The sequence below is a fragment of the Podarcis bocagei genome, assembly GCF_964188305.1.
Source record: "Podarcis bocagei genome assembly, chromosome: 11".
Taxonomy (NCBI): Eukaryota; Metazoa; Chordata; class Lepidosauria; order Squamata; family Lacertidae; genus Podarcis; species Podarcis bocagei.
Window position 1 is genome coordinate 51435395 of NC_138136.1, and position 13775 is coordinate 51449169.

At 45.5% G+C, this 13775-nt stretch overlaps 1 protein-coding gene across 4 annotated transcripts in view; it reads right to left on the reverse strand.

The window, feature by feature from the left end:
- Window positions 1-887: 887 nt before the first annotated feature.
- Window positions 888-13775, reverse strand: part of WDR7 (WD repeat domain 7) — a 221194-nt gene continuing 208306 nt past the window's right edge. For all 4 annotated transcript variants that reach the window (XM_081212629.1, XM_081212627.1, XM_081212628.1 and 1 more), the window contains 2 exons: window positions 9425-9529; window positions 888-4594 (listed from right to left, as the gene is read on the reverse strand). In XM_081212629.1, the coding sequence (XP_081068755.1) occupies window positions 4391-4594; window positions 9425-9529 (309 nt within the window). In that variant the 3' untranslated portion in view covers window positions 888-4390. The remainder of the gene's footprint in view (window positions 4595-9424; window positions 9530-13775) is intronic.

The window sequence follows — 13775 nt, forward strand, 5'->3', positions numbered from 1 at the left end:
CATAATGACCACCTCAATCCATACTCTTCTGCTTTTCCAAGGGGGAAAAACCCCCCACCAACCCAAAGGACCGAATTAATTATTGGTTATGATCCTCTCTGAAGAATAATTAGCCTAGTGATACCACAGGTATGTAGATCCAAGTGAAAAACTGCAGGATGAAGGAGACACAGCACATTCTGAAGCATTCCCAGTGGGAAGCTGCCCTTGTCTTAATGTCTCGGCAAATAACTTCGTTCAATTTCTCGAGAGAGGGGGAGAAGAAAAAAAGACCTCCTATTTTCCTGTACTATGGAGGGTACTAATTAAATTCCTGCCTTCCTTTCTGGATGTAATCACATCATCCCTAAAATTAAAATAACAAGCCTGAGTATTTCCCCCATTGATTACTTTCCCTAATTCCTTTTGCCTTATGAATAAATCGGATCTTTCTGAAGCTGAGTCTCTACCTACCAAAATGAAATGTCCCAGACACCAAAAGGAAACACAGACTGTCTCTCTCTACACACATACACAAAACTAAGGGCCAAACTAGGTAATATGGTAAGCACAGCGTCTGATGCTAAACATGGCTGTCCTGTGAAATACGTCACCTGTACTCCCTCTCTAACATCTTAAGTGTCATGACATTACAACATTTTGCATTTCCCTATCCTCATTTCACATCGCTAACTGAGGGTCACAGTGCCCACAGAATGTTATAACATTATTACTGCTAGTTTCTCGGTGTTATAGAGCGTGGGTGGCTGAAACTACAATTGTGGTATATATTTCCAAACGAAGCTATAACATGACTGTCGCGTCCAGCCAGGCTTAGTGTAACCGCCTGGCATTGTTGAGTGTGGCAATCAATGTGATGATTGTAATATAGGGAAAGCACTCTCTGGTCCAATTTAGCATTTATTTCACAGACATTATCTACACAGGGCCATTGGGTACATGCAGCAGCCAATAAGTGGAATCGCCCAGTCGTTTCTTGAGGCAGACATTTTAATCAGTTACCGTACACCGCGACTTTAGTCATGACAACATTTTCATACAGGTGTCTCATCATGTCATCTTTTGCTTGTAAACTGCCAATGAAGCCACGTACGTCTCTACATTTACAAGGACAAATCCAAATACAGTACTAAACAAATCAATAAAACACTAAGAGCTTACACTGGAATGACAATACAAATTTTACTGCAGTGCTGAAAGGTCTAAGCCGTGATGAAGTTTGCAGTGAGGCCTGAGAAAGTCACTCAAGCGCTGATTTGCGTGTGAGGGAAATTAAGACTTCTAGGCCAAAAATCCACTGAACGCTGCCTGCTGCAGCACAGTCTCCATTTATTTCAGTGAGAGGGTCATGTGGGTTCCCATTCAAAGCCTAGCGGATTGTTGTAGCTGCTAGCACATAAATATTGATTCTCATGTTTAAATTACTCTTTTTTTTGCAGGCTAGCTTCCCCTATTGGTTTGAAAGTACCCCTTTTTTAATTTAAATAGACATAATGCACCACGTGTTAGATATCTGCAGAATACATAATTTTAAGAAGGTACAGCATTTAAACTTCTTTCTTAGATCTTTCACAACACTGAACTACTTCCTAGTGATAAAAGCATGTAGCGTGTTTTTCCATGGTTTTATTTAAAGCGGCTGGAATTTAGGAAATACATGTTAAGCATTTAAAATAAAAACAAAAACAGGGCAGTGCAGTTGCTCCAGATTCTGCACTTGAAATAAATAAGCGGGGGCTTCACACAGGTCCCACTGAAGTGTAGCACCACTTGGCAGATTTGCTCTCATTCAGCATAATGTAACAGGTCTGGTAGACACCCAGAGTGAAACTCCATGTTGCAACACACACAGAAGCGGCAGGCATGTGAAATCAACAGCCACTTGATTGAATGCCCCCCTTGTAGTTTGAAGTAAATCTTATGTGCATTTGTATTTGGCTGGCTACTGCTTTTATGTCAATGTCAGGACATGGATGTTGTTGCAACATATTAAGAAGGGGAGAGGAGAGGAATTCTGTACAGAGGCGCCATTTTGGGTATCAGCCCTCTGCTTATAGTAATATAAAGTTCTGATCACAGTGGGTCTGTGGAGCTTTCTGCAAGCAGAGGTTCCTTCCATTTTCTGCAGTGATGGGGAATAATCTTTGCACCAAGTCTCACTGCATGCAAGAAGCATTTAGCCACTGCTGACGAGACAAGGCAGCTTCCATGCAGAGCTCCATGTGAGCAAGGGAGCCTTGTGGAGCTTTGAATCATGGGCACCACAGGGAAAGGGGAAAGGATGGATGAACAACAAAGAAGTCTGTGTAAGAGAAGTAAATATGACTCTGGAATGCCCAAGGGTAAATGCACAAATGGTCCATTTCTGTTTATATCATACTAACATTCTGATTCGGTAGAAAAGAGCGTACATATTTTGTGTATGCTTTCTTGCCTTTTTCAAATCCTGGTACCTGTTGCGTAAGTTCACTTCAAAAACACGGAAGATCCACAACAGAATTTCACCACCATTAGATAAACTCCATTTAAGCTTTGCCATAGTTAAAAAGGATATAAACTCACAACAACTATGAGATAAACATTCCTAATGGTCTTTAATTTCTTTCTCTGCTTTTAAAATCTCATGTAGATAGATATGTTGATTGCAGCCTGTGTAATCCTACTTACATGTACAGTGTATTGAACAGACCACCGAGATGTTTAACAAAACAAAAAACAAAACAAAAAAATCAATGTATGCAAACTACTAGGAACTGCTTCAGCACAGGCCCCATTGAAACGTATGAGATGAGAGCAAGACTACTGGATTACTCTTGTGCAATTCTCATTCATATCCATGGGGACTGCATGCAAGCAGTGCTTAAAAGAATGTACTCAATAGTTTTTCAACTCAGAAGTCATCATTTTTTTTATCTATTCTTCAAAATCTATTTTTGGATCTGACAGGCTCAATTTCTGTTGAATGTGTTAGAAGACACTAAGAGCATTCTCTCTGCATATTCCCTAGATTTAAGGCAAAGAGAATGGAAGCTAGAAAAGCACATGTCTATATGCACCACCATTTAAATAAAACATTCTCCAGAATGTTTTCCCTGCCGTACCAGGAACAAAACTCCAGGTGCATTCACACAGTAATAAATACAGGCGATATGTGAACATCTTACACTGCTCACTTATTGAAAATGTTTAAAAATATAGTAGCAATTTCCTGCACCAATGACCAGTGATGCAGTCCATCAAATATTTCCACCTCTTAAAACCCCTGTCCTTTAATGAAATCTAAATGCTGAAAATGTGTTGCATCATGATTAAGCTGACATCAGAACAAAATTCCCTGGGGTCATATTTTTGTTGGGTCCAGTTCAAGAGAAATCTGGGAGAGTGAACCCTCGTGGGCACAAATATCCATATTATCAGCAAAGGAAATGCTAACAGCCACCCTCTTTCTCCAGTAACCTTGCAAATTTTCATTTTTTTTCAAATAAAAAAAAATTAACATCACAGTCAATATTATTCTCTCTTCCCTGACACATGAAACATAAAATTGCCTCTTTGCTCATTAAAGCACGCCATCATTTCCAAATCAATCAAGAATGTATATAAGGAAGCGTCGCTGGTTTGAAGGAAGTAGAAAATTCTCTTTCCCATATATTTTGCCGTGAAATCCTGAGCCTGACAGGTACAATAAACCTTTAATGCTGTGAACCAGCATCTCTAGTGGACGCAGGGGAGTTCCTATGCACATGGGAGCCATCTGACCCTGTCCTGTAAGTCAAGAAGTGCCATGAGAATGCATGTGAAGACCTGTGGTGTGGATGCTACAAGCCCACCTCTCTGCCACCACCCATTTTAGGCTAGGAGCACAGCTGGAGGAGCATCCATGTAAACAAACATACTTTCAGTAAACATCAGGATTCTAAATACTTCAAAGGAAGAAGAAGAAAAGTTTTAACTTAAAACCCTGTGAATCATTTCAGCCACTCTCAAAGCGATTAGATTAAGCCCGGTTTAAATGCTGTGATTTGATTCCCCCCCCCCCTTTTAACTTAATAAAATTAAGATCTTCCAGAGTCTTACTGAAGCAGTTGCAACCCGAAGAAGCACAGCTGCGTTCTCATGGTTCTTATTCTTCCTACGGATAAAGGGGAAAACCTTACAATGCTGGCATAACTGCTGCAGGCTGCTGAGTTTGGTACGTGTGCCTCTAAGTCAACAGCAAGGCTTCTGCTGTAGGGAAGCAATTTCCCCTGGCCAAATCTCGCTGCGTTACTGGTGCGGAACCTGGCGTGGACCACCTGGTGTCAAGATCACAATGAGGGAGATGAGATTTACAGGGGGTTTCCAAACAAAACTGTATTGAGAGCAAGAAAGAAAAGCAGAACGCCTGACTCTACACCACAAATCGGTGCTCTTTGCCGTCGTGGGCCATGAGAATGACATTGCGATTGGAAGTCCAGATGAGCCTGGCCAGTCTGAGGGCATTGTGGGAGCCGGGCGATGCAGGCTGGACGGGGGGAACCTGGTACGTTTTAATGCAGCGGAGCTGTGGTGCAGAGTTCAGCATCCCGATACTTCCCAGAAGAGAGGTGTTCATCTGCCATCAGGGGATAAAAAAAAAGAGGACCAGTCAATCAGTATCGAAATCCAAACATTTGTTTACAGCAGTGTATAATGTGCAGAGCACCCTGTAAGAGCTTAGATAAATTGTTTGATAATACTTCCTCGTGATAGCAATATGGCTTCAACTGGAGTTTCTTTCCATTCATTCTGAACCAATAGCCGCTGAGAATCCATAAAAACGTTGTGAGCATCCCTGATGAAGTTGCATTATGAGTACCATGAAAAACATGGCCGATCCTTCACATTTGCTTTTTTAAAGAGGGGTTCATAAAGGCTATTTATGGTGGCGCTGTGGGTCAAACCACAGAGCCTAGGACTTGCCGATCGGAAGGTCAGCAGTTCGAATCCCCGTGACGGGGTGAGCTTCCGTCGCTCGGTTCCTGCTCCTGCCAACCTAGCAGTTCGAAAGCACGTCAAAGTGCAAGTAGATAAATAGGTACCACTTTGGTGGGAAGGTAAACGGCATTTCCGTGTGCTGCTCTGGTTCACCAGAAGCGGCTCAGTCATGCTGGCCACACGACCCGGAAGCTGTACGCCGGCTCCCTCGGCCAATAAAGCGAGATGAGTGCCGCAACCCCAGAGTCGGCCATGACTGGACCTAATGGTCAGGGGTCCCTTTACCTTTACTAAATCATTATAAGGGCAATTTTACAGATGTATCTAGAATTTTACATTTGAAAATGTTGGCGGCAACTTGAAAGAAACACACTTCTGTATGGAAGAGAACAAACCCAAAGCCTGCCTGTGTTTTATGCCAATTTCATTTCTTGCAAAGTTCAGCAGCCAAAATGGAACGACGGCAATTTCACAACTTGCTCTGCATCCTGCATCGTGAATTCAGTGCAAAGCTACCTCCCTCCAGTGATGCAAAGAGGGAAGTATTTTGTAGACAGGGAAGCTGCATATACTTACTGGAACCTCCATGCCTAACAATGGACAGGGTCAATAGTATTTCACTGGAAAAATCCAACAACCCCCCCCCCCCCAATTTCCAGAGAGAACTGGTGACTCAAACTTTGTTTTAAAATGCTAGTTTTTGAAGATGAGCAATTGCAATATTAATTGAGCTCAGACCGTCTTCTGTGACTGTGTGCATTTTGAACTGTTGCAGCTGCACAGTCTAGTGATGGAGACAATCCTCTCTGCTGAATGCCACTTCCTGAATAATTTTTTTTTTTTGCGTTTTTGACCCTATATATTTTGATTGGGGTGGGGAAAAAGCAATAACAGGCAACAGCTTTTTATATCTCCATCCATTCCATGGGCAAAATATAAAGGGGACAAAGCTTTAAACATTGGAGCTTCTAATTCACATGATAACTGGTCAATTTGCATTGCTTTGTTTCACCCGTGATGTGCTTTAAAAACACGGAAATAAAGCAAAAGCCCTGTATTGGTGCAATCTGCTAAACCCATTAGAAACTTTGAATCTGCATAGAACAGGTGAGATGACGGCCTCAGCTGCGTGTCTGAGACTTTGACATATGAAAACCTTGGCACATCCTAGGACGTTTTTAAGATGTGCTATTGCCGATACCATGTTCTGAATTCTGATCAGCGCAACATAGAAGCCATTACTTTTTCCCTGGACCTTCTCAGCAGCAGAATGGTGTCAGAGAGTGTAAATCATGGCATCTGTAGCAGGGAGCATGCAAGCCCCACTGACATTTTCACAATTTAAATCATCTTGAGTAATAACCCTTTTAAGATGACTAATGTTACTGATTTTCCTGCATTAATAGTAGTACTGAATAGACCACTGGGGGTGGGGGAGGAATCACTAGTGGACGAGGTCACATTTTAAAATGCAACGTGTTGGCTCATCTTAACTCTTTATGTTAAAGCTGTCTTTTCGTAAAAAAGAAAGAAAGGAAGAAACAAGGGGTGGGGTGGGAATTAAACAGAGCAGTTTATATGTCGAAGCACGTGCCTGTATAGGAATATTGTCCCTGCCACCCCCTGCAATCTTAGATGATCATGTAAAACATCTCAATCAATACGTCTGATTGCTTTCTAGATCTTCCCATGCAACTCAACTAAATATATGCAAGTGATGGAAGAGCGTTTTTACGGTTCTTATTCACTGCTTCAGAAATCGCACACTGTATGATGATGGAGAATAATTCAATACTCTTTAATGACACATACAGTTATCACTGAATGACATGCAGAAAGCCATGGTAGATTAAAAATATATACTAATAGCTGATAGTTACAGGAATGTTACAAGGCAAGGAAGCAATCATTCTGCTGTCAGAGCTTTCTCCAGCTCTCTTTTCCCCCTGGCACAGATATCTGCATACGTAGGCGCCACGGACGCGGACTTATAAAAAATATTGGGGGGCCCCGGGAAAGCTCATGAATAATAAATAAGCTCATGAATATGCAAATAAAGTGGCGCCGCCTCCTCGTGAGCGAATAGCGCCTATTAATCAGCTCCGGAGCGGAAATTGGGGGGAGCTTTTGCTCGGGAGGGAGGGCAGGAGGCATGCAGCCCGATCCTGTGCATTTTGGGCTGGGGGAGGGGCGGCGATGGCGCTCTGCTGGAGGGGCGCCGGAGATTATTGGGGGGGCGGAGCCCCCCCCAAACGAATTTTTGAGGGGGCTCGGGCCCCCTCAAGCCCCATGGAGTCGGCGCCTATGGTAGGCGCCAATTCTAAACAAAAGACACCATCTACCAGGAAGATGGGGTGGCACTGTGGTCTAAACCAGTGTTTCCCAACCACTGTTCCGCGGCACACTAGTGTGCCGCGAGATGTTGCCTGGTGTGCCGCGAGATGTTGCCTGGAGGGAGGCGGGCGAGTCGGGCGGCGAGAGGCGAGGCGTCGGCGTCGAGGAGAGGCCGCCCAGCACGGGGCTCTCGCCGTCTGCCTGCCTGGCTGCCTGCGAGCTCGGCGGGCAGCGCCTCCGTCCGCAGCGCCCGCCTCGCGGCTCTCATTCCCTGCCAAAGCTCACCCAGCCAAGCCGTGCTCTCCTTCCTGCCTCGCTTTGCTGCCTCCTCCCCCCCCACCCCCAAAGCTTGGAGGTTCCCCGGCAAGGGGGAGGGAAAAAAATTGAAACTTACACTTTTGTGCGTCCCTCCCGGCGTGACGCTGCGTGCTGACGTCATGGGGCTGTAATGGTGGTGTGCCTCGAGATTTTTTTCATCAAACAAGTGTGCCTTTGCCCAAAAAAGGTTGGGAAACACTGGTCTAAACTACAGAGCCTAGGGCTGGCTGATCAGAAGGTCGGCGGTTCGAATCCCCGCGACGGGGTGAGCTCCCGTTGCTTGGTCCCTGCTCCTGCCAACCTAGCAGTTTGAAAGCACGTCAAAGTGCAAGTAGATAAATAGGTACCGCTCCGGCGGGAAGGTCAACGGCATTTCCGTGCGTAGCTCTGGTTCGCCAGAAGCGGCTTATTCATGCTGGCCACATGACCCGGAAGCTGTACGCCGGCTCCCTCGAGATGAGCGCCGCAACCCCAGAGTCATCCACGACTGGACCTAACGGTCAGGGGTCCCTTTACCTTTACCAGGAAGATGACACTCTTGTACACCACTCAAATGAACAGGACCTGCTCAACTGTGCAGCTCCTATTCATTTCAAGGGGCGGGGTGTGTGCAGCAGAACTTTCCGGCAGGCTGTGCCCAAACTTATATGCAAGAAAGGAGACTCATTCAACATTCACAATATTTTTTGACCATGGGTGCATTGGAAACATGAGGGAATGTGGTGTCGTGGCTCCTCTCCGCCGAGACAGATGGAGGCTGCAGGTCAATGGCTGCTTCCTAGGTTGAATCTACCCACCAAACTACAGCTCTAGTGGACCCCAAAGTATGCCTCATCTGTTGAAGTGAATGGGGAACCCCCACACCCTTTGCACTTTCTGTTTACACAGAGGCTCTGGATCAGAAGATGCATTGAAAGACTGCACCAGGCATTTTTGCAAACAGCATGTTTGAATTGCTTTTCTTCTTTAATAAGGAATAGTATAAATACATATTAAAATAAATATTGTTAACTTGGAAACTGCACATTCCCATGGAATTGCCTCTGTTCCTGTATTTTCCGGGTTAAAAAGGGGGAGTTTGTTTTATCCAATTCTGAGTGTCACAACCAAAAGTTGAGGAGGCAAAAGGAGATACGTTCTTTGGATGCCAAGCTGTTATGTAATATTCTCCATGTGGAAGCTAAGCAACGGTTTTGAGGTATCTTTTTTAAAAAAAAACCTCAAGTGGCTGAGGCTCAGCTGATTCTTGGAGGCACATGAGACTATCAGAGGAGGCTTTCCTGGTATTTATTCTTGGGATTTGGTGGTTGTGGTGTTCTTTGGATGTTTCATTACAGAGGTCTGAGAAGCTGTCTTTACTGACTTCTCTGCCAAGGAACCTCTTGCTTATGTGCTATTGAACCCGTGCGCACTGAAGAAGGTTCTCAGATGTATTATAGGGTGTACTCTTGAAAGGCCTTTTAAACCTCCCCCCTGCATTGTATGACCTGAGAGTGTACTCTTGAAACTATCCAAAGTCCCCTTGTTGCTATAACACTGGAAGGGAATATTGGTCCTTGCAGACTGCCTGTCCGATAAGGAGCCTCATCTGCCATTACTAATGTTCTCACTGGGGAACACCTGATAGGCTTCCAAGCAACACTAGGTTTTCCCAGACTGCAAGCTTTAAAAACCCTGGGATTTCTTTTTAATAGCAAACAATGGGGAACTTCAGACTATGTCTGCAGCACCCACATATGAGACTGGCAGACAGAGAATATAACAGTTTTGAAAAACAGCCCTACTCAAATATGAGACAAAGACACATGAAACATACCTGCCAGAAGGAAATGTGACTGTCTGTGTTGGAGTAAGTGGCAAGATAGCGTCCATCGGGGGCAAAAGCCACGGCTGTTATGGCTCCTTTATGGCCGTGGATGGTCTATAAAGAACAAAAAGAACCATGATATACAAAATTAGTCAACCAGCACCAACCATAGTAACATTTGGATTAAAAGAGGATTTCAAATACACACCAAACATATAGATCAGGCATAGGCAAACTCGGCCCTCCAGATGTTCTGAGACTACAACTCCCAACATCCCCAACTAACAGGACCAGTGGTCAGGGATGATGGGAGTTGTAGCCCCAAAACATCTGGAGGGCCGAGTTTGCCTATGCCTGATATAGATTGAAGGCCATTATAACTTCGGATTTCCAAGGGAGGTTGCTCTTATGAAGATCAAACTAATAGTTGTGATGTGCAACGATAGCACTTTCCCATGGAAAGAATCTGTTAGCATTTCACTCCTCTGTTGCTGGATGTGTGATTGTTACATCACATGTCAGTGTTTACTTTCTAGGTTGGTGCGCACTGGGACTGATTTGTGAACGTCCTGGGCTGCGCTTCATCAGGAAGACACCCGGAGAGGTCTGTCTCATTCCGGGGGCTACATGTGCCCCCCAGGCATGTTCCGCCAGAATCAGCCCCATTTCCTTTTCTGAAATAAAATTAAGCTGGAAGAGCTAGCTAGGCAAAAGTGTTCCTGTATGACTAGGCCTCTGGCTGGTTAAAGAATCCACGGCCTTCTGTGTTCAACTCTTGCCTTAAGAGAGAGCATAGCTGCCCATCACTATCTCTTTGAGAGCACCCCACATTTCCCACTTCACTGCTGCAATGCAAAACCACCATCAACAGCATCCCACAACAGAACAGGGTGAATTATCCAATGTTGTCACTGGGGGTGGTGATGTCTGGCACCAAGTAAGACAGGGCAAGATATTCTGAGCCCTGTGCAGCACTACATGCTCCTCTTCCAACCTCATCAGAGCTCTGAATGCTCCACACCCCTCTCTCACGCATGCACCTGCTATACTCTCCTCCTTAAAAAACGAAATTAAAGATTGGCTCTGTTAATGCACTGCTGAGGGGAAGTCCCCTCGCTTCTTCTGCAGCACACATTAAGCAGGGCACAGGGATGATTCGGGCTAACATGTCGGGAAGCAATATATGCACGATGGTGTCTTCCCTCGACGCACAGAGGGTTCTTTTGACCTATTCTGCAGGCTGACCTTTCTGCCGAGTGGGTCAACTGGCTGTGGAGAGAATATCCGTGTAGGGCTCTCAGCAGACGGCGTGATTCAAAGAGCTAGTTATATTCCTACGGCGATCCCTCTCTTAACCCACAATGAATACCTAGAGTTTCCTAGGCTACATAAACAAGTGCGACGCCAGGAAGAAGATTTATGCAAACGCTAATAACAAAATGGAACAGAGCCGAAAGTGACTGTACTTCATGAAAGTTGCACCCTCAGGTGTGGGCCTGCGCAACCGACGTCCGGTTTAATCTATGCCTGTGCATGTGGGGAGTGAGTGACAAGCAATAAAGAAATGGAGAAATTCTCCCCAATGTTCAAAGCACTCGCACATATTTCCCCTCAGTAATTCTTACAGCAAGGCTGTAAGGTAGGTCAGCATTTTGATCTCTTTATCCCATATAAAGAGCTGAGGAAGAGAGAGAGAAAGAGAGAGAGAGAGAGGGAGGACTCTTTGCCTTAGGATATTCAATGAGCGTGTGGCTGAAGGGAAAGCCAAACATATTCCAGCTCATTATCTTATCTATCACACAATACTGGAAATTAGTTTGTATCCTGCTTATTATCTTTCAAGGAGCTTTTGGTGGTATACGTTAACTCTCCTCTCCTCTTGTTTTATTTTCAATAACAACCCTGTGGAGTAGTTTAGCCTGAGAAACGGAATGGAGACATGAACCAGGATCTCCCTGCTTTGTCAGTACACCATTATTATTATTATTATTAGTAGTAGTAGTAGTAGTAGTAGTATACCATCCTATACCCACGGGCCTGAGGGCGGTTACAACATAAAATCTCAATATAAAAACACAAACACATAATAAAAACAAAAACAACCCAATAACTCCCCGCTCCCCAACGCATTTTTGAAGGGCGCTGGATGTCAATCTGCCAAAGGCCTGGTGAAAGAGGAACATTTCTGCCAGGTGCCTAAAGGTGCATAATGAAAGACAGCAGGGGATGTGGATATGGCCAGACGCAAGCCACATGTGCACAAACATTGGAGATGCATTGGGGAGGCTTCACCACATGGGCATCTGAATGGACTACTTGCGTGTCTCCTTGCATGCATTTTGAAAAATGCAGCAACGGATTCTGGTGTGCAGGGTGCGCCTATGTGGAAGTGTGTCCCCGCATTTCATCAAGGAAATAGAGGTGCTACACTAGGGGTCAGCAAACTTTTTCAGAAGGGGGCCGGTCCACTGTCCCTCAGACCTTGTGGGGGGCTGGACTATATGTTGCCATGATTATGACCCACATTTTTGGTAAAAACCCTTATTGGGACCAACCCCAACATTGCCCAAATGTGATTTTTTTTGGGGGGGGGTGTTCTCCCATACACCAACGCTGCTTCCTTTGCGTTTTACGCGTTGACAGTTATTATTTCTCTTGTAAGGCGGGGTGGGGGGCTGAGTTAAGCGTGCCATTCCTGTCAGCCTTGGAGAGCATGTGCACATGCGTGGGTGAAGGGAAAAGCCGTTGGCCATGCTAAGTCAGGCCGGCGCCGCTCAAGCAAAAATGTTCTTTTCCCTGCGTGAGGGAAGACAAGGCAGTGGCTATTTACCTTTCCATGGCTTGCACTGTGTAGCTAATGAGTGGCCTCCCCAGCAGAGCGCAGAACTGCTTTGGAGTGCAGCTGCCCAGGTGTTCCCCACTTCCTTTGGTGGGGAGCACCACCACCACAGACACCGGCGGGTGTCGCTCCTGAGGTGTCTCTGAGCCCCTGCCGCCACAACTGCCCTTCCTGAGGTCAGTTGCTAGCAGCTCCATGGTGGAAATCCAAACTGTGGCTCCTTTTCCCTCTTCCCCACCCCGGAAGAAAAGATTTCTGCATGCACGATGGATGGAGAAGGGGCTTGTCTTGAGCAGCCGCCTGCCTCACTTTTGACCCCCAAGCCTGGCTGAGTCGCAAAAACCATCACGCATGTGCGCTATGCTGGCTTCCTGGATTTCCAGACCGTCGGTCCATGGGCCAGATCTAGAAGGCAACTGGGCCTGATCCGGCCTGCGGACCTTAGTTTGCTGACCCATCTGCCTTATTTGGAGCTGAACCGTTGGCTCATTTAGATTGTCCCCCAGCAGTTTCTTGAGTTGCCAGAGTCAGGCTCATACACAGGCAACTCCGGTGCTGGAGTACTGAGAGAGCAGCCTTCCCTCTAAAGCAGCCTTTCTCAACCTGTGTGTCCCCAGATTTTGTTGAACTACAACTCCCATCACCCCTAGCTAGCAAGACCAGAGCTCAGGGATGATGGGAGTTGTAGTCCAACAACATCTGGGGACCCACAGGTTGAGAACCTCTGCAAAGCTACATTAGCACTGCTGCAACTTAGTTATCATTGTTTTGACAGACTTCACCATCCTATGGCTTGTTTCAGGAATTTGTGCCTAACAGCCAGACCGCAGGATTGATTAGGGCTGTCACATTCACAAGCCTTGTGCTGTTACGTTTTATTAGAACTTTAGGTAAAGGGGAGATTTCTGCTGCTTACGACTGATTTAGGAAGAAGCCTTCATATACTTTGAGGCTCCCCCCTCCCCACCCCCGTTATGCAAATTTGTTGCAAACCACTTTGAAGATTGGGATAAGAGAGAATATGTAACTAATCTCTTTCCTGCTGCCTAGAAAACTGTCCTGCCCATCTATATTTTTGTCTGTAGAGTTTGTTTTGCAAGCTTTTATCCTTACTTGCTCCTTCGACAGCAGAAAAGCTCTTGGAACGAATGCTGCCAGTTCACAACATTCTACGTAGACTCTTAATTCCAGGGCTGTGGGTTCAAGCCCCACGTTGGGTGAAAGATTCCTTCACTCCTTCCAACTCTACAATTTTATGATTTCAAGTTCATATAAGCTGAAGCACTTTTACCCAACCCTGGTGCCCTTCAGATGTTTTGGGTGACAATTGCTGGCATCCCTGGTCATTGGTCTTTCTGGCTAAGGCTGATCAGAGCTGTGCCAGCTTGGGAAAGGCTAACCTGTGGCACATAATTAGAACCACTGCCATAAATACCGTATTTTCCGCTCCATAAGACACACTTTTTTCCTCCTAAAAAGTAAGGGGAAATGTGAGTGCGTCTTATGGAGTGAATGGCGCTG